Source organism: Microtus oregoni, unplaced genomic scaffold (assembly GCF_018167655.1).
Source record: "Microtus oregoni isolate MIOR12 unplaced genomic scaffold, Mior012 000056F_ref0000123, whole genome shotgun sequence".
NCBI lineage: Eukaryota > Metazoa > Chordata > Mammalia > Rodentia > Cricetidae > Microtus > Microtus oregoni.
In genome coordinates, this window is record NW_024543832.1 from 12,471,843 (window position 1) to 12,493,314 (window position 21,472).

Here is a 21,472-nt window from a genome sequence, read left to right on the forward strand (position 1 = left end):
CCTGGGTTAAGGATAAAAGATGAGTGAGTCCATCTTGGCCATCTGTGCAGCTTGCCAACCCCATTGGCTGAGGCCCACTTTTTGTAGTAAGAAGCGGCTTGCCTGGTTACTTTCTGTTTCACTGAACGATTGGAACCGAATTCTTTCCCAGCGCCACGTGTCTAGAGTGGCTTCTCCACTGTTTCTTCATCTCCCATGTCCCACGTGGCATCTTAGTACCATCTGCATTTTTAAACAAGCTTTTGGCCTCTTAACCCAGGTTTGGAAATGTGCTAAGTCTCAGTCATGCTTTTTAACCAAGTGAAAACATTGCTTATGTCTTTAAACATTGTTGCTGACATTTTTGTGCCTCCTTTCTCTTAACACTAAGTCCCAGTAGTCACCAGGAAGAGGCAGGCAACATTAGTTTCTCAGAGAGGTGGGGTGTGGCAGGAGGCACCGGGTCAGCGGCTCAGGAAAGCCTCCTCGTGGGGCTGTTTGTGTGCTACCTCACCTACACGTGAGTTCACTAATGCAAGTACTTGGTGGAAATGGAAATGCTGGCTTGTCTGGGCACTGCAAATGGATAACTAATTGAAATCTGAGTTCAGAAGGGGCCATCAGGATGCTCTGATGGAAAGCCCAAGTAGGGACTACTCTAACCCCAGGTCCCTTTCCCAAGATCCTGTGGCTCCCAGGACACCAAAATCATCAAGTGAGTCCGTCCTCGGTAGTTGTCCTGCTCCAGAGTGTCGCCACGCCAGCCCAGCACCTCAGCTGAGCGTGGCCTCCACTCCTCCAGCCCAGCACCTCAGCTGAGCATGGCCTCCACTCCTCCAGCCCAGCACCTCAGCTGAGCGTGGCCTCCACTCCTCCAGCCCAGCACCTCAGCTGAGCGTGGCCTCCACTCCTCCAGCCCAGCACCTCAGCTGAGCGTGGCCTCCACTCCTCCAGCCCAGCACCTCAGCTGAGCGTGGCCTCCACTCCTCCAGCCCAGCACCTCAGCTGAGCGTGGCCTCCACTCCTCCAGCCCAGCACCTCAGCTGAGCGTGGCCTCCACTCCTCCAGCCCAGCACCTCAGCTGAGCATGGTCTCCAGTCTTGTGTGTGTTTGCTTTCAACTTTGCGGCAATGTTTTGGTTTTTAAATTTATTTTAAGACCCAATATTGTAGATGTAAGGGAGTCTTGAGGTGATCTCCATGTCTATGTCAGATCATTCTCAGGAGGGTCCCAGGAGACCATCCTAACCACAAGGTCCCAAATTACCAGTGATAGGAAATCAAAACAGCTCCCCCAGATGTCACAGTGATGGCTTTACTCAGCTTCCCTGGGCTCCAGCGCTCCTAATGGGCACTATTAACACTGGAAACATGGGCCCCTTCCTGGCATCCCCAGCGGGCCTTAGGCCCTCTTGGCTCTCTCTAGAATGCCATCATTGGTGGTTCTTCACTGCTGCCCTCCTCTCTCTAGGCTCCATCTTCTCAGGGTTCCTGGTTCTGGAAGCCACCACCCTGTTGTGCTGCTGTTTTCTTGAGTGAGGAATGACCATCACAGTGCTCACTTAACTCTCAAGAGAGACCAGCTCACATCTGAGCTCACCCGGCTGCCCTGCCCTGCAGATACTTCAGGGTGTGAGTAAAAAGAACCACCATTCCGTCCTTACGCTAAAGGAAAAGAGGCATTCTGGTCCCCTAAAATTAAGTGTCTCCTGCCTCTCTTTTTCTCCCAAATTGTGAAGTTACACTCTTCCTTGTCCAGATTCACCACAACTCATCTGTGGTGACAGCTCCGACTGTGATGTAAGGAGGGGACTCCATGCCACCCATACACACGCGTGTCCGCACTCATGCACGTATACACAGACACGCATGCACACACGCACACACGCGCGTGTGTGCACACAGACACACGCATGTGCACGCGTGCACATTCACAGACACGCACACAGACGCACGCATATGCATGCGTGCGCACACACACACAACACATAGGCCACCATGGATAAAGAAACATGGTTGCTCTGAGACTTCCTCCTAAGTGGTAAAGCCTGTCTTGTAACATGGCTTGCCAGGCAATTTTCTATGGTTAAAAAAAATCAAGTTCTATTTTAAGTTATATTTTTATAAGAACGTGATTTTTTTTCTTTTCAGAGCCAAATGTTTAACCACAACACAGTGCTCACACATTAAAAACAAAACAAAAAAACTCCCTCTCCACTTCGAACTTAAAGGACAAGAGACCACAGAGTGGCCCTCATCTGAAGCCAGTTCCCCCTGCAGTTGTCCTGGCCCTTCCTGAGGAGGAGAACGGGACATGGAGGTGACAGCTGCTCATCTTCCCTGTGTCCCATCTCCACCACCAACAAAGCTTCCGAGAAGGCACCCATCAGCCTCCTGCTCTGGGTGCCAGGGGCTCTGATCTCTCTCCGAGGGCCCTACCACCCCAGCTCACAGTCCCCTGGCTCAGCCTGTCGTCGCTGCTTCACCAGCTGCTTGTCCAGCTCCCGGAGCTGCTTCAGGAAGCCCCGGTTGGGCAGAACACAGCGCTTCTTAGCCACTTGTTGGATGGCATCCACCAAGGTCATGTTCTTGTGGATCATCAGGTAGGCCAGGACCAGGGTTGCTGACCGGCTTCGGCCCATGGCACAGTGAACCAGGATCTTACCTGCAGGTGGAGGGGGACAGGAAAACCAATGCTGAACGGGATGAGGCGTCTTAACCCACATTCATTCTCTCTGTTGTCCATAGTTTGGATTGGGCCACAGCTCCCCATCTGCAAAATGGGGACACAGTCACTTGTCTCTTTCTTTCATAGGGGTGCTGGGAAGGCAGTTTGTGTCCAATAGACCTGTTTGCTGACTGGTGTGTGGTAGGATTGGTGAAAGTTACACCCGTTGCTCCGAAAGAGGAGAAGGCACCAAACCTGGAAGCTTTTTCTTTTGTCTCTTTATTTAGTCATGTTTAGCAAGGTTCAAAGGTCAAAGCCTACCCCAGGAGACTGACTGAGAAATCCCCTCCCACAGGGTTCCTTGATTCTCCAGAGCCACCAGTGCCCCTACCAATGCCCCCCTTCTTCCCAGAATCTGCCCAGCAAAGCAGATTTCCCTGCACACTCTTTGTTCTTGACTCCCAAACCCACAAACTTTAGATTCCCCCCACCACCTCCCTTCTCTCTCCTTCTACTGTGAATGGAAACCAGAGCCTTAAGCCTGCTGAACAACCACGGAACTGCACTCCCAGCCTTCCAAAGACCTTTTCTCTATCTTGCTTGTTTCGTTTAACAGTTTGCATGGGAGAGCTCTGTATATCAGTATATGAATAGTTCTCTTTTTTCTTAAACCACCCTCCTCCAGCCATGCTGGGAATAAAACCCAAGGCCTTACACATGCTACACACCCTCCAGCTATGCCCCAGGACAGTGCTTTTCAGAGCATATGCCTTCTTTCTTCACTAACGTGGGAGGTCATATGCAGGGCCTTGCTTGTGCACAGGGCCCATTATTCCACTGAGCTAGACCTCTCCTGGCCCTTGCAAGTAACTATTTCCAAATATTTTAATTGTTTATATTTTTGGACAAGGCTTCCCTGTGTAACCCAGGATGGTTTCAAACTCAATATTGTCCTGCCTTAGTCAGTCCCCCAAGTGCCCGGATTAAGCAATTTAAACAGAATGTGCCGGGAGAGCCCAGGATTACCCTGGATTGACCATCCTGTCTGGACTGGCGGTTCAGGACAAGGGTGTGCATGCCTTTACATCTGTGTGACATTGTGAATATGCCAGAGCTCCCACAGCCCCCAAAGGCTTTGTGAGCTCTGGACTCAGGACACATGGGAGCCTGCTGACTCCCTTCTGCTACTAACTGCCAGCTGGGTGACAAATGACAGACCCGCTTAGCCTCCTAAGCCTTAATTTCCTTAACTGTCAAGTGGAGGGGCAGAATCAGATCAGTAGTGAGGAGAACCAATCAGGATAAAGTCACATGGTCCATTAGGCTTTTAAACAGTGAAAGTAAAGTAGTTTGTGTTATCATTTATAAAGAGCTGGTGGGGGACTGGACCCACAAGTGGTCACAGAGGCCTTGAAGCCTCGTGGGTCCCCCGGCGGGTGGCCTGAGGCTTCTGCTGGAGACACAGATACGCCATGCAGAAAGATTGGGTATAGAGTTTATTTAGTGGGTTATGGAGGGGAAAAGGAAGGAGAGAAAGTGGGGAGAAGAGAGGCAGAAGCTGGCCAGACAGAGGAGTGGGGGGGGGGGAGGTTAGGAGTGGGGGGGGACTTGCCTCTTAAGGGGACAGGGTACCCAGGTGACAGACCAGACTGGCAGATTACAGTTTGAGTTTCTTTGTTTCGTTTGTTTGGGTTTTTTTGAGACAGGGTTTCTCTGTGTTGTCCTGGAATTTGCTTGTAGACCAGGATGGTCTTGAACTCACAGATCTGTCTGCCATCTGCCTCCAAAGTGCCGGGATTAAAGGCGTGCGCCACCACCAACCAGCTAAACAGTGAAAGTAGTTTTACTGTGTCTTGTGCCAGGGGCATAGGATGAACATCCCAACAACTAAAGCCAAGAAGCCCTTGTCTCCACGCTAGTTCTGGAGGGGTTTTTGTGGTGTGGTTTGCTGTGGTTTTAGACGGGCCATATGTATCCCAGGCTGGCCTTGAATCTACTGTGTACCTCATGATATTTTCAGCCACCTAATCCTTCTGCCTCCACCTCCAGGGTTCTGAGATTACAGGCACCCTGCTAATAGTACCTTTAGACATTGACTCTTTTGACTGTTAACACACATAACTTTGTTCTCATGACATTCACAAAGGCAATGGTGCCTTAGTATGAATGATGTCCCAGGTGTCAGTATGCCAGTAATCAGTGCTAAGTCCACCACCACATCCTGGGGAGTGGGCAGCCATTCCCTCGAGAATATCGAGAATATTTTCAATGCAACAGTAAAAATGAAGTTTTATCAAATTTCAGCCCTGGGGTACACTTCATGACATATACACAAAGCACACTGGATGCATACAACAAATATTTGTCTTTGAAGGAAAAACAGTATGTCCGGTGGGCATCTAAACTTAAGTATTTGGTAGCACTCTTCTCAGAAGTGAGTGAGCAAGGCCCAGTTGTGGGGCACATGTCTGTGGTGGCCCAGCACTCAGAGGCAGAGGCACAAAAACTACTGTGAATTTGAGGACTGCTTGGTTTATCTACAAAGTTATCCAGGCCACCTAAGGCTACCTATCTGGAAATTAAAAATAAATAAATAAATAAAGTGAACAAAGGCAGTCTGTCATTTCAAAGAAAATGTAATGTGGGTGTGGTCAGGGATAAAAATGCAAGCTTTCAGGCAGGGTTAGCATTCTAAATCTCCATCTAAACCAGGATGCTGAGTTCCTAATACTCCGAGAGTCTCCTATTCGGATGGATGTCGCATACCCCCAATTACAGCACTCAGGAGGCAGAGGCAAGAGGATTACTGCAAGTAAAAGGCCAACCAGGGCTACATAGTGACCCCTTCTCAATAACAAACCAAGTGGGTAAATAAACAAGAGCCCTAAAGGGCTGGGGCTGGTGAGAGGAAGAAACTCGCCATGGAACCATCAGCAGTGTGCGGTGAAGGCAGCAGGGATGGAAAGGCCCACAGAATTTGGCAAACCACAATTTTCGAATGCCAAGTATAGAACTTGTGACTACAGAATTGTAGCAAATGAGTCGTTCAAAGTGCAAGACTGGCTGGCAGGTTTGTTTTTGTTTCTAAGACAGGGTTTTATGTACCCCAGGCTGGCCTTGAACTCCCTACATAGCTGAGAACGGTGTTCAGTTTCTGATACTCCTGCTTCTTCCCCTTCAGTGCTGGGATTATAAGCTATGATGCTCAATTTACAGGGTGCTGGAGATCCACCAATCCATATATTATTTTTTAATGAATATTTGAAAATTTTCAGTTATTTTCAATGGAGAAAGCTTTGATAGATATTACCTATACATAGAAAGCCTTTAAGTCTCCACCAGTGTTTAAGAGTGTAAAATGTTCTGAAACCTAAAACTGTGAGAACCAGAGATCTCGATGCTGTTCAGGCCAATACCACCCACATCCACAGCTATGGTGCACACGTGGCCAGGTCCCACAGGTCTCCACTTGGTGGCGTTCTAGAGCCCACCCAGTACACTCGCTGGCCAGGACTCATTTCAGCTTTGACTTAAAACTCATTGTCATTGTCCCTGCTTTGCGGACTGATGGGGAACAGGTTTAGGAAGTGAAATGTCTTGTCAGATGTCACCCACAAGGCCAATGCCACAAGGAGCAGCTTAATGCAAAATTCGTTTGGGAGTCCCTCGCTGTGTGCCACTGTGCTCTGAGGTTTGGCCTTTCTTCTCCCTCTGTGGCGGGCGTTTCCTATGGTTGTGGGATTCTCTACTGAGGTTCAATGGGTTGGGGTGTCTGGAGCTGTCTGTCTTCCCACCTCACAGCCTGATGGCTGGAGAGAAAACAGAAAGTTCTTGTGGACAATTTCTGCACAGGCACGGTTCTCTGTCCTTTTCACACCCCTCACCCCACAACCCCGCTGTCCTCATGGGACGAAACCCAGGACAGCCACAAAGGCCAGAACAAGACAACATAAGAAACAAAAGAATCCCTGCGTGGAAGGCACCCCAGTTTTCCTATCTCACTCCCCCTGGGTTGGGAAGACCTGTGCCCTGTGACCAGTTGCAAGGACCACAGGGGGCCTGGCATAGAACTGTCCTCCAGTTCATCACAATTAATGCCTTTCTTTCTCCCCCAGCCAACAAGAAGGGCGGGAAACAGCCCCTTTGTTGCTGTGCCCTCTAGGGGGCACTGGTCCACATTCTCATTCTCATCCAGCATGAACATCCAAGCCGATGAACATCGATGGTAGATGGAGTGTTCCATCTGTAATGGTCTGCTCTGTCCCATAAAGAAACAAGTCATGCCCACCTCCCCCAGCCCCCCTGCTCCGCAGAGGCAAGCTGATCTTCAGCTTCCAGCCTGAGGAGTCCCTTCCTTCCTTCCTTCCTTCCTTCCTTCCTTCCTTCCTTCTTTCCTCCCTTCCTCCCTCCCTCCCTCCCTTCACCCCCCTCTCAGGCAGCTTCTGTCTCTCTCTTCTCCCCTTCCCCCCTCTGTTTCTCTCTCCTTCTCTCTGCCTCTCTCTCTCTCTCTCTCTCTGCTCTTCTCCCCTTTTCCCTCCCCCCTCCCTGTCATAACCCACTAAATAAATATCCAACCTCACTCTGCATGGCATGCCTATCCATGTCTCTGTCTCGCCCACTGTGTGGCTTCCTGCCCAGGACCTGCAGTGTGGTCATCTGTCTGTCTTTCCTCATGGGACTGGCTGCCCTGTCAAGGTCTCTCACTCACCAAAGAGCTCCCTGCCTGGGACTGGCTGCTCTCGGAACCCTGCAGCCAGCTGCCTGCCACCACTTAGGGACCATAATACCGTCTACCCAATGGAATGTTACAGGTAGAGGCCACCTGGCCACTGGCCAGCTCTGCCCATAGCTAAAGTGCTTCTTTCTCTCCTGTCCTAACTAAAGACTTGTGATAGATGACAGCTGTAGCCCATAGCTTTTGAGGAGCCTGAAGTCTCTGCTGGTCTTAGGTGCCCCTGGGCTCACCACTTTCCTGTCCCCAGAACCTCATGGTGCTGTTCCTTCTTTGATGGAGGAAGGTCATTGGTTAAAAAAATAAAGAAACTGCCTTGGTCCATTTTATTGGTTAGAACATGGGTTGGTGGAGTAAACAGAACAGAATGCTGGGAGGAAGAGGAAGTGAGCTCAGAGACACCATGCTCCCCTCTCCCGGGCGGATGCGACAGCTCTGCTCTCTGAGGCAGATGGCAATGCAGCCAGCCACCAGGTCAGACATGCTGAATCTTTCCTGGTAAGCGCACCTCGTGGTGCTACATAGATTATTAGAAATGGGTTAAGAGGCAGAAACTAATGGGCCAGGCAGTGTTTAAAAGAATACAGTTTGTGTGTTGTTATTTCGGGTAAAGCTAGCTGGTGGCAGGAGCTGGGTGGCGGAATGCAACCCGCAGCTCCCCACTACACTTCTTGGCTCTGGGGCTCTGTCAAGTGGACTGTTGAAACCCAATGTTGGTGGGAAACTGCAGCAGTGAAGGAGGCTTGTTCCCAGTACTTGCCTGAACTTCAAGAAACCAGGAGGCTTTATGACTTTGCTACCAGCCCTAGCAGGGTCCTGAGGTAGGCAGTGCTGTTAGTACCAATGTTTTCTAGTTCAATTCAAAGATGACTCATAGGTGACCTCGCTTGCCCTGGATATTCTGGGTCCTTTCAAGGTTGTTCATTTATTTGTTTGTTTATGTGCTTTTGAGATGGGGTCCTGCTACATCACTGGGGCCTGGCCTTGGACTCTCAATCTTCCTACTCAGCCTCCTTGCCCTAGAGTCTCACCAATATGCCTAGTGCACCAATGTGTGCACCAATAGGCCTAGTGGCTATACACTTGGCATATTTTATTATAGTCAATTATCACAGCTACCTAGTGGCTTCAATGAAGTTATCATTGCCATTCTACACATGAGGTCACTGAAGGGTGTGCAGAGAAGTGGCTTGTCCCAGTCTCAGCCAGTGAGTGGCAGGTCATGTTCTAAGGCCAAGCCGTGTGACACCAGAGCTCGGGCACTGCTCTGCAATGCTGCCAGTGTGTGTGCACCAGATAAATGTTTTACAAATAACATGTACCTTTGCTACATGCATTCTGTGCTATTATTGTCTATTCTTTCTCTATTCAATCAAAAAAAGGAAACAAAAAACTAAATACTGGGCACATCTACCATATTGATTTTATGACCTACTAATATTTTGTAATCTATGCCTGAAAAATGCTGGCTTCGATGAAATATTTACTAGAAGAGAAAATGCTATCATTATAAGGAGAAATTCTAAATTCAGAATTTCTAATGCATTTACCTATAAAATTGAGGTATCATGATTATCACAAATTTGAGATATGAGGCCAGCTTGGTTTACAGAGTAAAATCTTTTCTCAGAGAAAAAAAACATTTCTGCCACATCCAATTGCTTGTTTCAGTGGTGTCTGAAAAGTGAGTTTCTGTCACTCAAATCAGCAGCCAGTGCAGTGAGATGGTTCCCTGGGTAAACTGCTCACTAGGCAGGATGATAACCTAAGGGCTGTCCCAGAACCCACGTGGTAGGAGAACCAACTCCTGCAAGTTGTCCTCCAACCTCAACAGGTGTTCACCCCTGTGCACACATCACAGATACATGATGATGATGATGATGATGACAATGATAATGACAACGACGATGATGACAATGATGATGATGACGATGATGATGATGACAACGATGATGATGATGATGATGACAACGACGATGATGACAATGATGATGATGACAATGATGATGATGACAATGATGATGATGACAATGATGATGATGACAATGATGATGATGACAATGATGACAACGATGATGATGATGACAATGATGATGATGACGATGATGATGATGACAACGATGATGATGATGATGATGACAACGACGATGATGATGACAATGATGATGATGACAACGATGATGATGATGACGACGATGATGACAATGATGATGATGACGATGACGATGATGATGACGATGATGATGATGATGACGACAATGATGACAATGATGATGATGACGATGACGATGATGACAATGATGATGATGACGATGATGACAACGATGATGATGATGACAATGATGATGACGATGATGACAACGATGATGATGATGATGACAATGACAATGATGACAATGATGATGATGACAACGATGATGATGATGACAATGATGATGATGACGACGACGATGACAACGATGCTGCTGCTGCTGCTGATGACGACGATGATGATGATGACGATAATGATAATGACAATGATTATGATGATGATGATGAAATGTCTAGAAAGGCATACCTGCCAAGTCTGTGACCCACAAACCCTACCTGCTGTTCATGCCTGTACACCCTCATCAGCACCACCTTCCTTGGGTTTAGGGACTGCCTTTGCCTGTTCCCCACTCACTGGCTTGGAATACAGGGAGAAAGACTTCCTACTCCATCCAAGAGATAGAGGATGTAGAGGTCTTCAGAGAAGGCAGACAAGGTGTGAGTCCAGCAGAAAGAAAGGGGACCTTATAATACTTGGGGACAATATGGCCTGGCTACAGCTTAGACACACCAGAGAACAAAACTCCTTCCAGAAAGATGATTTCATCTATAATCATACCCACATGGTCTGTAGTGTGCATTTGTGCGTGCATGCATATGTGCATGCAAATGGAGTCCAAGGGTTAACCTCAGATGTTGTTCCTCAGGCACTGCCCATCTTGTCTTTTGTGACAAGGTCTGTCACTGGCTTGGAACTTGGCCTGTAGGCTCAGCTGGTTATGGGCCCCAGCCTGTCTCCAAATCCCCAGCACTATTATTACAAGGGCAACATCATCACATCTGGGGTTTTGCTTGTTTGATTTATTTGTTTTTTCACATGTGATCTCAAAAGAACTGAGATCCTCAGGCTTATACTGACACATTGTTCCAACTGAGCTGTCTTCCCAGCTTGGATTTATTTTCCAACTCTTCATTTGTCCTGAGACAGGGTCTCCCTATGTAGCTCTGGCTGGCCTAGAACTTGCTATATAGATCATTCTGGCCTCAAACTCACAGAAATCCATCTACCTCTGCATCTTGAGTTCTGGGATTGCCTTCTTCCTCATCCGCTTCCACCCCAAGTCTAAACAGTGCACTACTGAGCAACGTTTGCAGTCCCTGTGATAGAATTTGTGAAGACTTCAAAAGTAGACCAGGGCCTGTTTAAGACAAAGAGTGAGTGCCGGGCAAGCTGTGGTATCTGGAGCAGGTGGTATCTGGCGTTTCCAGATCTCGCTCTTTGTTAGATGCTCCAGCGTCCACCATGAGCATCCACACTAGGCTCCCTCGCAGCACTTTGTCCTTTCCCCAGTGAAGAAGGTGGATAGTTTATGTGTGTCAAATCTTTTAGCCAGCTTGCTTGCCTCCACTTCCGTGATGATCGGTGACTTTTAAATAACACAGTCAACAGAGAGATATTCATGTGAAGAACAAAAGAGTCTTCCATGAGGCTGGGTGAGGGGAGGGCTCTTCCCTGCTAAGTGGATGCTGCCTCTGATTAGTTCTGTGACGCTGGGCACACCCCCTGGTTTCTCAGAGTCTGTTTTCTCAGCTACCAGGAAGGACAGCAGACTAAGTTACTGCTGCTACCTAGCCACCATGATGGAGGTTTCCTAGTTCTTTCAGAAGGTCAAGTTGACATAGAATAGGGGCAGAAGTGGACCCCAGAGGCTGGTGACCAGCTGTGGGTATAGCTCCATGGCTCGACAAAAGATAATGTCCAAAACCAAACCGGATATAGTGGTATAAGCCTGTAATCCCAGTACCAGGTGAGGCAGGAGGATCCTGAATTCCAGGATAACCTGGGCTATATAACAAGACCCTGTGTCAAAACACAAAATAAAACATGATAAAGAAAAACGAGCCAGGTGGGTCTCGGGAGGCAGAGGCAGATGGATCTCTGTGAGTTTGAGCCAGTCTGGTCTACAAGAGCTAGTTCCAGAACAAAGCTACAGAGGAACACTGTCTAGAAAAAAAAAAAGAAAGAAAAAAAAAGAAAAAAGAAAAAGAAAAATGAAAATCACACAGCATATGCAGTGCCTGGGTTCAGTTCCCAGTATTATAAAACAATAGGATCAAATTAACAAAATAACAGGGAGGGTGGGCATAACTGGCAGTGAGGGTGGGGTATAGGGGTGTATTTTGGGCTGGGACTTGCCAACAAAGGGCAAGAAAAGCAAGAGGGAAGAAAGAGAAATACAGTTATATTTTGTTTATGATCTAACAAATAGAGCTTGCCTGATGATCAGAGTGCAAAGCAGGCACACTGGCCAGCCTTACAGACCAGGCAGTGGGTGCACACACGTATATTCCCAGCAGGCACACTGGTCAGCCTTACAGACCAGGCAGTGGGTGCACACACCTTTAATCCCAGCAGACACACGAGTTAGCCACAGAGGCCAGGCAGTGGTGGTGCACGCCTTTAATTTCAGCACTAGAGAGGAATGTAAGACAGAATGAGACAGGAACTTGTTCTCTTTTCAGTTTGAAGATTTCGTAGAGGTAAGAGCTCTCTGGTGGTTGGCTGCTTTGCTTCTCTGATCTTTCCGTTTGAACCCCAATATTAGTCATGCTACAGAGAAAGGCCTGCTTTGGGGCCAGACTGTCCATCAACACTTCTTACATCAGGAGTATAATAGGAAACATGCAACCCAGGTCTGGCTCGGAAATGCCACAGCAGTGCCCCTTAGTGTTCCAGTGCGTGATTCGACACTATCAGGCCACCCCCAGCTTGTGACAGACAGGTCCAACACCTGTCATCCGCTTCTCCGAGCGTCTGTGGCAAGTCTTGTGCTGGAGCCAAGCTAATGAGCCTTCTCTTTTGTTCCTCGGACCACTCAGGACACAGATGACAGTGGATGATCACGATGACATTTTTGTTTGCCCTCTGCCGGCACTTGAAATGTGAGCAGCATGATAGATTGAAGGTTTTCCCTGGAAAGTCAGTTCTGCCACCCTGGCATCGATTCTCCCAAGAAACGCAGGTGGGGGCTGAACAGCAGCTGCCCCCTTCAAAGGGAGACACAAGGCTGTCTTCACCCCCATACCTCTATCCCACCGCCACACAGACAGCGCCGTCCATTCAGTGGACGCTCGGTTCTGAAGAGTTGGCATTTCAGACCCTGGCTTGCGGAAGTCTTTAGACATGCAAAATTCAAAGGTCATTGAGAATGGAGCCCAACCCCCTAAGCGCCGACAAGGTCTGCTCCCTAACCCCAGGCAGCTTGTTTATGAGCACACTTCACCCGTGCGTTGTTTCCTGTGCGCTCTCTGACTTCACTACGCACCCTTTCTCCTTGACCTGCCCTTTACTGGGTGCTTTCATGCTCCCGGTCTAACACCAGCCTGATGCTTTCTTGCTCCAGAGCCTAAATCTTTTCCCGACTTGGCAGTGAGGGCAGCTTCTCAAACAGTGTCCTGGGATACTGTAACAAGCTTTCATGTGAGTATATCATACAAGTTCAAAGTCGGAATATCTTTCTTTTCTTTTAGGACCGGAAACTTTACAGTGGTGAGGTGCACGCGCTGGCATAGTTCCTCTCTATCAAGTGCATCCTTGGGCCTCCTGCGCTCCAGGTTCTGCGCCAAGCGCTTTCCGGATCCCTCCGCTGCTCTTCATCTAGCAGCTCAAGGTTCATACCTCCATCGCTGGAAGAATCACTTCACTACGGAGTTTTGTGAGGAGAAACTGAACCCGGCCTTGTCTTGTCCAAGGCCTGTCAGGCACCTTCCATTAAGAGGGAGTTCTAAGACATAAAAATGGCAACTGAGCACATGAAACAGATATTGAAGGACTGGATTGCTGTACTGTGTCACCCGTCTGCCCCTCCCACACACACAACAACAAATACGTTTTCTGTTAACTTCGAATACAATGAGGTGAATTTTATCTCACGGTGAGGAGTCAGTTCAGTTGCTTTTTTGATCCTGTGTGGAAACTGAGAATGTACAGAATACAAAAGACATCCGTAACTAGAACACGAAAAGACAGCTCAGAAATGATTCGTCCCTCCCTCTAATCCAAGCGCACTGGTGGTTTTTCATTGCACAGTGTCTTGGTCCAGAATGTTGACAAATTTTGTGGGTGACTATGACTGGCCGTGGGGCTAATAGTGCCATCAAGGTCCATGGGCTGGCAGACTTGGCCTAGGCCTAGCCCCAGGTTGCAAGTTCTGAAGCAGGTCAGTTGGTCAGCGAGCCTTGGAATTCAGGCCTCTTGTGGCAACAAAGGCTTCTTTTCAGTAACTGGATACCCTGAGTTATGTGATGACTCCCACAGGGGTGTGACTCATGAGGCTAAAGTCAGAGCCCCGACTAGGCAGGTGATGTCCCTGTGGCCTCTGTGGAATGTACTGAAGCGCACCCAGCAGCAGTAACTGCATATTGTCTTACCCTTGGTGCCCTTCTCTCCAAAATAGCCTTGGAGCTCCCGCTGCAGTAGAGCAGCCAAGAGTGCATTTAAAGGGCAAGGATCAGCACTTTGACTTAAAAGATGGATAAGTGAAACCGGGACACTGCGGGCGCAACACCCAGACCCTCTAGTGTAGTTCATACAAATAGTTGAGGCTCCTCAACTTTTAGAAGGTGTGTGTCTTAGGGGGCAGTACGTGGGTTTGCGTGATTAGCAGAAGTATTTCAAGTCTGTTCATGGGTTCTCAAGAAAGCCAACTCCTTAAAAATTGAAGCCTTTGGCTCTGGTCCAGTTTGGGCCCAAGCGCGACTAGCGTTTTGGCTGCAGTTCCCAGCTTTGAGGACTCTAGTCCACCCAAGGCCTTTTTAAGGATGGATGGCCTTTCCTTCATAGACAGACTCAGACCAAAAGCCCGGCAGTGTAAACCTCCGGCTTTTCTTTCCCGACAGTGGCTGTCAAGCCCAGAACCCCAAAAGCAATGTAAGTGGCGGGGCAGTTAGCTCAACCAATCCCTGCCGACAACCCTCAGCCTCAGGGCACCAGGTTTGAGAATCCCTACTACTCTCCACGCTGCTGGCAGGAGGGAGGCTTCTTCCTGGGGAGGGGCCTAAGTATGGGGGCATAGCCTTTCCCCTGAGTTGGGGGTGCGGATCTGCCTTGGCAGGGCGGGGGCGGGGCCTCGGCTTGGGGGCGAGCTCTATGCCTGGAGGCGGTACCTGTCGGGTGGGGCGGAGCCTCAGCCTGGGGGGCGGGCCTGGGCAGGGCACGGGAGGAGAGTGTCTCTTACTGTGGTCGTCTAGGAGCGCCGAATCAATGAAGGCGGCAGCCGAGTGGAAGAAGACGCTGAGGTCGAAGCTGGGCACGTCGTCGGCCTCGACGCCATGGTACTCGATGGCCATGTCGCGGTAGTAGTCTGGCCCAGTGTTCACATTCCAGCGGCCGTGCGCAGCGTTCAGCACATGGGTGAAGCCTGCTTTCTGCAGCCCATAGCGGTCCAGTGCTGTGGCCCTGGGGCAGGGAGAAGGGTCAGTCGGTGAACACCAGGTGCTTCGGGAGGTACACGGCTGTCTTCGCGGGACCCTGAGCCTTCCCAGTACAAGGCGATTACAAGCAAAGACCCAAAGAAGTCCCTCTCTTCCTGAGCCCCAGGCCGCTGAGCACTGTCCTGGTGTTTCAACTGAGAAAGCAGTCCCCAGGAGAAGGCCCTGGCTACTTTCACTTTGCCCTTTACCCTTTGCCCTTTCACTTTGGATCATTCACCTAACCCTGCAGTTGCTGGGGCTGGACCTGCCAGATCTCCCCATAGGCCCCTGAAATAATCTGGTCATCTGGGTCTGTTCATCTGTTCACCGAGCCGCAGGAGAGCCTTTAAAAGAGGCCTTTAGTCTGAAGCCTCCATACATTTATGGGTTTCGGAGTCATAGCTTAAAAAACAGCTTCAAGTGGGTGGTTATGTGGGAGGATTTCGTTGGGGTTAGATAAAAGTCTTAGATTGATGCTTCCAGGGTTGGAGGACACACTGTGGGTGAAGACTGGATGCTCTCTTGACCCCTTCGCCTAGTTGGGCTTGCCTTGTTTTAAGGACTTAACTTCCTCCAGGTGCGAGTCTTGGTTTTCAGCAGAATTTCTAGGAACAAACCTAAGGTCACTTTGAGGTAGTTAGCCTGAGAATAGAGCTAGACAAAAAGGCCATTGGCTGGAGTGTCAAGAGCAAGCAGTTTTTCCTAAAGGGAGTGGGGGGCGGGGGGGGGGGGGGACCTACTACAAGGATGAGCATTTGTTTACTGCACACAGGGGTCAACAATGAGGAGAGGAAGAGGGAGGCGAGGCAGACCATGTCAAGGAAATACCACAACCGAAGGTGTGGACACTGAGGATGATGAAGGAAACCATGACTTCTGATGTCAGTCATTTATCCCCAAGTAATGATGGGGATTCTTTGGTGTGCTCATGGTGCAGAAAGAACAGGTTGATAAACCAAGGTCTCCGGGGAAACTTCGGTTCTAATAGGTATAGCAGATCCCAACTGAACAATGGGAGCCGTGAGACACTAAGACCACAGGACACGGTATAGCGTGACCATGAGACTGCATTCTGAAGGGTGCTCAGCAGAGGCCTCTGTGATGGGTGCGGTACTGGAGGCCTTGGACTAAGGCAGAAAACAGACTGGGGCAAGAGTGTTTCATCCAGGCTGAAGGACTGCGTGGGCTCGGTGGGTCCTGTAGGCCACAGTGAAGAGGAGTTTGGATATTACTCTGGCTGTAGATGGCTTCAGAAAGGAGGTGAGAGCGTTGTTTAAAAGATCGGTACAACTGATGTGTGGAGGCAGATGGATTGGAGGGAGATGAAAAGTAGAAGCAAGAAAGGCCTGCTCTTGTGAAAGAGAGGAAGGAGGCATGTTCTGAGGGGTATCTCAGCAGACTAAATGGGAATGGGGGAGGAAGAGGGGACCAGAGCATATGATGGGAGGGGAGGAGCCTGGGACCAGAGTGTATAATGGACTGGGGGGGACGGGGAGAAGAGACCAGCGTGTATGGTGGGGGAAGAAGAGAGGAGGCAGGGACCAGCGTGTATGATGGAGGTGGAGGGAGGAGGAGGGGCCTAGAGTGTATGAGGGAGTGGGGAGAGGAAGATTTGGAGGGAATATAGGCTTTGGTCTTAGAAGTGCTTGGTTGTCAGGATCAGTATCTGGGGGTCAACAAGAACTTTAGTCAGTGTTTGAAGAGAGTGGTAGGGTTCAGCTTTAAGAAGACATGTTCTTCAATAGCACAGAGACCAGCCCACTGTTCAGGGAAGGGTAACAAGGTGTCAAACCTCAACACTAGAGCGCCAGAGTAACATTAAGCTGTCCTAAGTTATTCTGCTGCCAGGATAAATGCCATTATCAAAAGCAACCTGGTGAGGAAAGGCTACAACCCATCAGCAAGGGAAGCAACAGCTTAAGACAGGAATCCTAGGTAGGAACTAAAGCTGAGACCATAGAGGAGCCCCAGGCTCACAATCAGCTACCTTTCTTACACTGTCCGTCTGCCTAGGGCTGGTACCACCCACCATGGGTTGTATCCCCTCCATCAATTGGCAGTTAGGAAAATACCCCCACAAACGTTCCCACAGGCCAGGCTAATGGAGGCAATGCCTCAACTGAGAGTCTTCCCAGGTGTCACTAAGCACAGTGAGGTTACCACCTCTTCTGGCCTGCAGGCATACACACAGAAAGAATATTGTATACATAATAAATAAATAAAAATATTTAAAAAAAAAGTGTTTCAACTGCAATAAACAAGGTCACCTAAAAAGGACTGTAAACGGGGCGTTCCTAAGAAACAATGTTTTTTCTAAACCTAATGCAAACAGAATGCCCTTATGAAGTAGATGTTGTGGCAAGGGCAGGCATTGGACTAATGAATGTAGGTCAATTATGGACAGTCAAGGTAACCCTTTGCCATCAGGAGATACCTTGAGGGGACTCTTGTAGGCTCCTATGCCAAATTCATTACCATCGTTTCCTATCATTGTGGTGGAAACTCCTTCCCAGAGGAATTAAAGAATCTAATGCCTATTGTAAGAAGCCATACTGCTCTGGATGATCGAGCAGCTATAGAAGAGAGAACTAAAAAATTAAGAGAAACTGTAAAACAAATATTTTGAAAAATTCTATAAATGAACAAAGACCAAAATTAAAAACACGAATAAATGACATTGTCATTGAAGGTCTTGTAGATACAGGTGCAGATGTAACAATAATTGCACCAGAATATTGGCATCCAAATCAGAATCTTCAGGAGATAAATATTCATCTTCTAGGGATCAGAACGTTATCTCAGATAAAACAGAACATGAGATGAGTCAAATGTATAGGGTCAGAAGGACAGAGAGAAAAATTAAAACCTTATGTGGCTAACATAGCAATGAATTTATGGGCACGTGATTTGTTACAGCAATGGAATACTCAGATTAACAGCCTCCAATCTTAGAAATAAACCACAGATTAACGTATGTTTCTGGGAAAAATATTAGAAGGTATTATAAGTATCAGTCATCAACCATTCAGTTTGTACAACAGCTGCTGATCTTTCAAAGGCACCAAAAGCCCTACCTTTAAAATGATTGACAGACAAACCTGTATGGGTTGAGGAATGGCCTTTAGCAACATAGGAACTACAGGCCTTAGAATACCTGGTACAGGAGCAGTTAAATGCTCAACATATTGAAGAATCAACCAGTTCTTGTAATTCTGCTGTATTTGTTATTAAAAAGAAATCTGGAAAATGGTAACAGATCTAAGAGCTGTTAATAAGGTGATTCAGCCAATGAGCTCTCTACAGTCTGGAATTCCTTTGCCTTCTCTATTACCTAAAGAATGACCTCAACAAGGCATTGGTGGTGCATGGTTTTAATCTCAGCACTTGGGAGGCAGAACAAGGCCAGCCTGGTCTACATAGCAAGTGCCAGGACAGGCTCCAAAGCTACTCAGAGAAATTCTGTCTTGAAAACAAAAACAAAAAGGATGGCCTCTTGTAGTTATTGATTTAAAAGATTGTTTCTTCACTATACATTTACGAGAAAAAAAGACAAAGAAAAATTTGCTTTCATGTTGCCAATTTATAATAATTCTCAACCTCTTAAGAGATATCAATGGAAGATGCTCCCTCAGGGAATGTTAAATAGTCTCACTCTGTGCCAATATTTTGTACATCAGCCATTGGAAATGATACATAAGCAATTTCCTCAACATCTTACTAGCTGATTCAAATGTACTTTAGAAAGAATGTTTGAAAAAGTAAAGAAAATTTTGCCTTGTGGGGGATTACAAATTACCTGTGAATAAATACAAACAGGAGATTCTGTTAATTATTTAGTATATAAAATAGGTCTAAAAAAATTAGACCCCAAAAGGTGCAAATTAGGAGAGATCAATAGTGGACTCTTTTTTTTTCTTGTTTTGTTTTGTTTTTTAAGACAGGGTTTCTCTGTAGCTTTGTAGCCTGTCCTGGAACTAGCTCTTGTAGACTAGGCTGTCCTCAAACTCACAGAGATCCTCCTGCCTCTGCCTCCCAAGTGCTGGGATTAAAGGTTTGCATCATCACTGCCTGGCCAGTTGTGGACTCTTTTTTTGTTTGTTTGTTTGTTTTGTTTTTCGAGACAGGGTTTCTCTGTGGCTTTGGAGCCTGTCCTGGAACTAGCTCTGTAGACCAGGCTGGTCTCGAACTCACAGAGATCCGCCTGCCTCTGCCTCCCGAGTGCTGGGATTAAAGGCGTGCGCCACCATCGCCCAGCTAGTTGTGGACTCTTAATGACTTTCAAAGATTGCTAGGAGACATTTCCAGTCTACAGCCCGCTGTTGAGGTAAAAATGATGAACTGAGTAATTTGTTCAAAATCTAAATGATGATAAGGACTTAAATAAATGAATTATCAGATGAAGCTGAGAGAGAATTGGCTTTTGTGGAAAAGAAAGTACATGAAGTATGTGCAGGTTGTTTATTTCTAAAGCTTGATTCCATTTTGATTGTTTTCCCTCTATGCATTCTCCTACTGGAATATTAATGCAAAGGAAAGATACTGTTTTAAAATACATCTTTTTTACCACATAAACAGTAAAAAATTAAAATTTTATATGGGAAAGGTCTCTGACTTGATTCTAAAAGAAAAATTGAGACTTCATCACTTAGCAGGTATAGAGCCATCAGAAATTTTAGAACCTTTTACTAATGAAGAAATTGATAAATTATGGGCAAAAGGTGAATGTTGGAAAAGAGCTTACAGTATTTTTTTTTGGTGAGAGATTAACAACAAATATCCCAAAAGCAAGGGAATAATTCAATTTATAAAGAAACTAACTGGAGCCTTCCTCACATTGTATGGGAAACACCAATAACTAGCACCCCTACATCCTATACTGATGAAAATGAATTAGGAGTGTCAGGTTGCAAATCAGAAAATTTGAGTAAAGTGGATCTAATCCCTTATGATTCTGTTCAAGATTAATAGTTATATATTATTCTCATGGAATTAATGGATTTTATGGGACCTCCCAACATAGTTACTGATTCACAATATGAAGAAAGAGTTGTTTTGCATATTGAAACAAATGAATTTATAGCAAATGATTCAGAATTGACTTTTTTATTTATCCAATACAAGAAATAATCAGGACAGGAATATCCTGTATGTATAAAACACACATCCAATCACAAATGGGTCTTCCAGACCCTCTAGCATAAAGTAATGGCGAAATTGATCAATTATTGATTGGAAATATGAAGAAGGCCTCAGAATATCATTTTTAAAAATCATGTCAATAACAAAGATTAAAAAAAAGACTTTTTTATCATGTGGCAACAAGCAAAGGAAATTATAAGGAAATGTCCTACTTGTTCTTGGTATAACCAAACTCCACTACCTGGAGAAACTAACCCAAAGGACACTCAAAGGAATGAAATCTAGCAGATAGATGTATTCCATTTTGTAGAAATTGAAAAGTTAAAACATGTACACCACACCACTGATACAGGATTTAAATGGGTGACTGCTATGGGGCAATGGTCTTGTATCCTGTCACTTGTATTATTTTAATAAAACACTGATTGGCCAGTAGTCTTTAGGGAGTATAGGTAGGAAGTAGAGGTGGGACAATGAGAACAAGAGAATTCTGGGAAGAGGAAAGACTTAGTCTGTAGCCATCACCCAGATGCAGAGGAAGCAAAATGAGAAGGCCTCACTGATAAAAGGTACCAAGCCACATAGCTAAAACAAACAAGAATTATGAATTAATGTAGGATGTAAGAGTTAATAATAAGCCTGAGCTAAGAGGCCAACCAGTTTATGATTAATGTAGACCTCTGTGTGATTTCTTTGGGACTGAACAGCTGTGGGACCTGGAGGGACAGAAACTTCTGTCAACAGGTGACTGCTTTGAGTTCAGAAAAGTCTGATTCAGTAATCACACATTTGCTAGACTTTATGGCCATCATGGGTATCCCTGCACAAATAAAGACAGATAATACTCCAGTATATGTCTCTAGTAAAATGAAACAGTTTCTTGCTTGTTACAATATAAAGCATATTACAGGTATACCACACAATCCTACAAGGCAGGCAGTTATAGAAAGATTAAACTGAACTCTAAAGGATATGCTAAATAAACATAAAGGGATAATAAAGACCCCTCCCAGAAATAGATTGCTTAGTGCTTTATTAGTTTTGAACTTTCTAAATGCTAATGAGGAAGAAATGACAGCTGCAGAGAGACATTGGGTAGTAGGAAAACCTACGGAATTAAATCAGCCTGTATACTTTAAAGATGTGCTGAGCTCAGAATGGAAACCAGGATATGTGTTGGGGAAGGGGTTTTGCTTTTGTTTCCACGGGAGAAGAAAAGCTATTTATGGATAC

General features: G+C 46.8%; 1 protein-coding gene across 1 annotated transcript in view; it reads right to left on the bottom strand.

Annotated features, from left to right (window-relative positions):
• Positions 1 to 2,355: 2,355 nt before the first annotated feature.
• Dusp29 (dual specificity phosphatase 29) overlaps positions 2,356 to 21,472 on the bottom strand; it is a 34,217-nt gene continuing 15,100 nt past the window's right edge. The window contains exons 2-3 of the mRNA XM_041638759.1: positions 14,866 to 15,086; positions 2,356 to 2,643 (exon numbers count right to left, since the gene is read on the bottom strand). Of these exons, the coding sequence (XP_041494693.1) occupies positions 2,414 to 2,643; positions 14,866 to 15,086 (451 nt within the window). The 3' untranslated portion in view covers positions 2,356 to 2,413. The remainder of the gene's footprint in view (positions 2,644 to 14,865; positions 15,087 to 21,472) is intronic.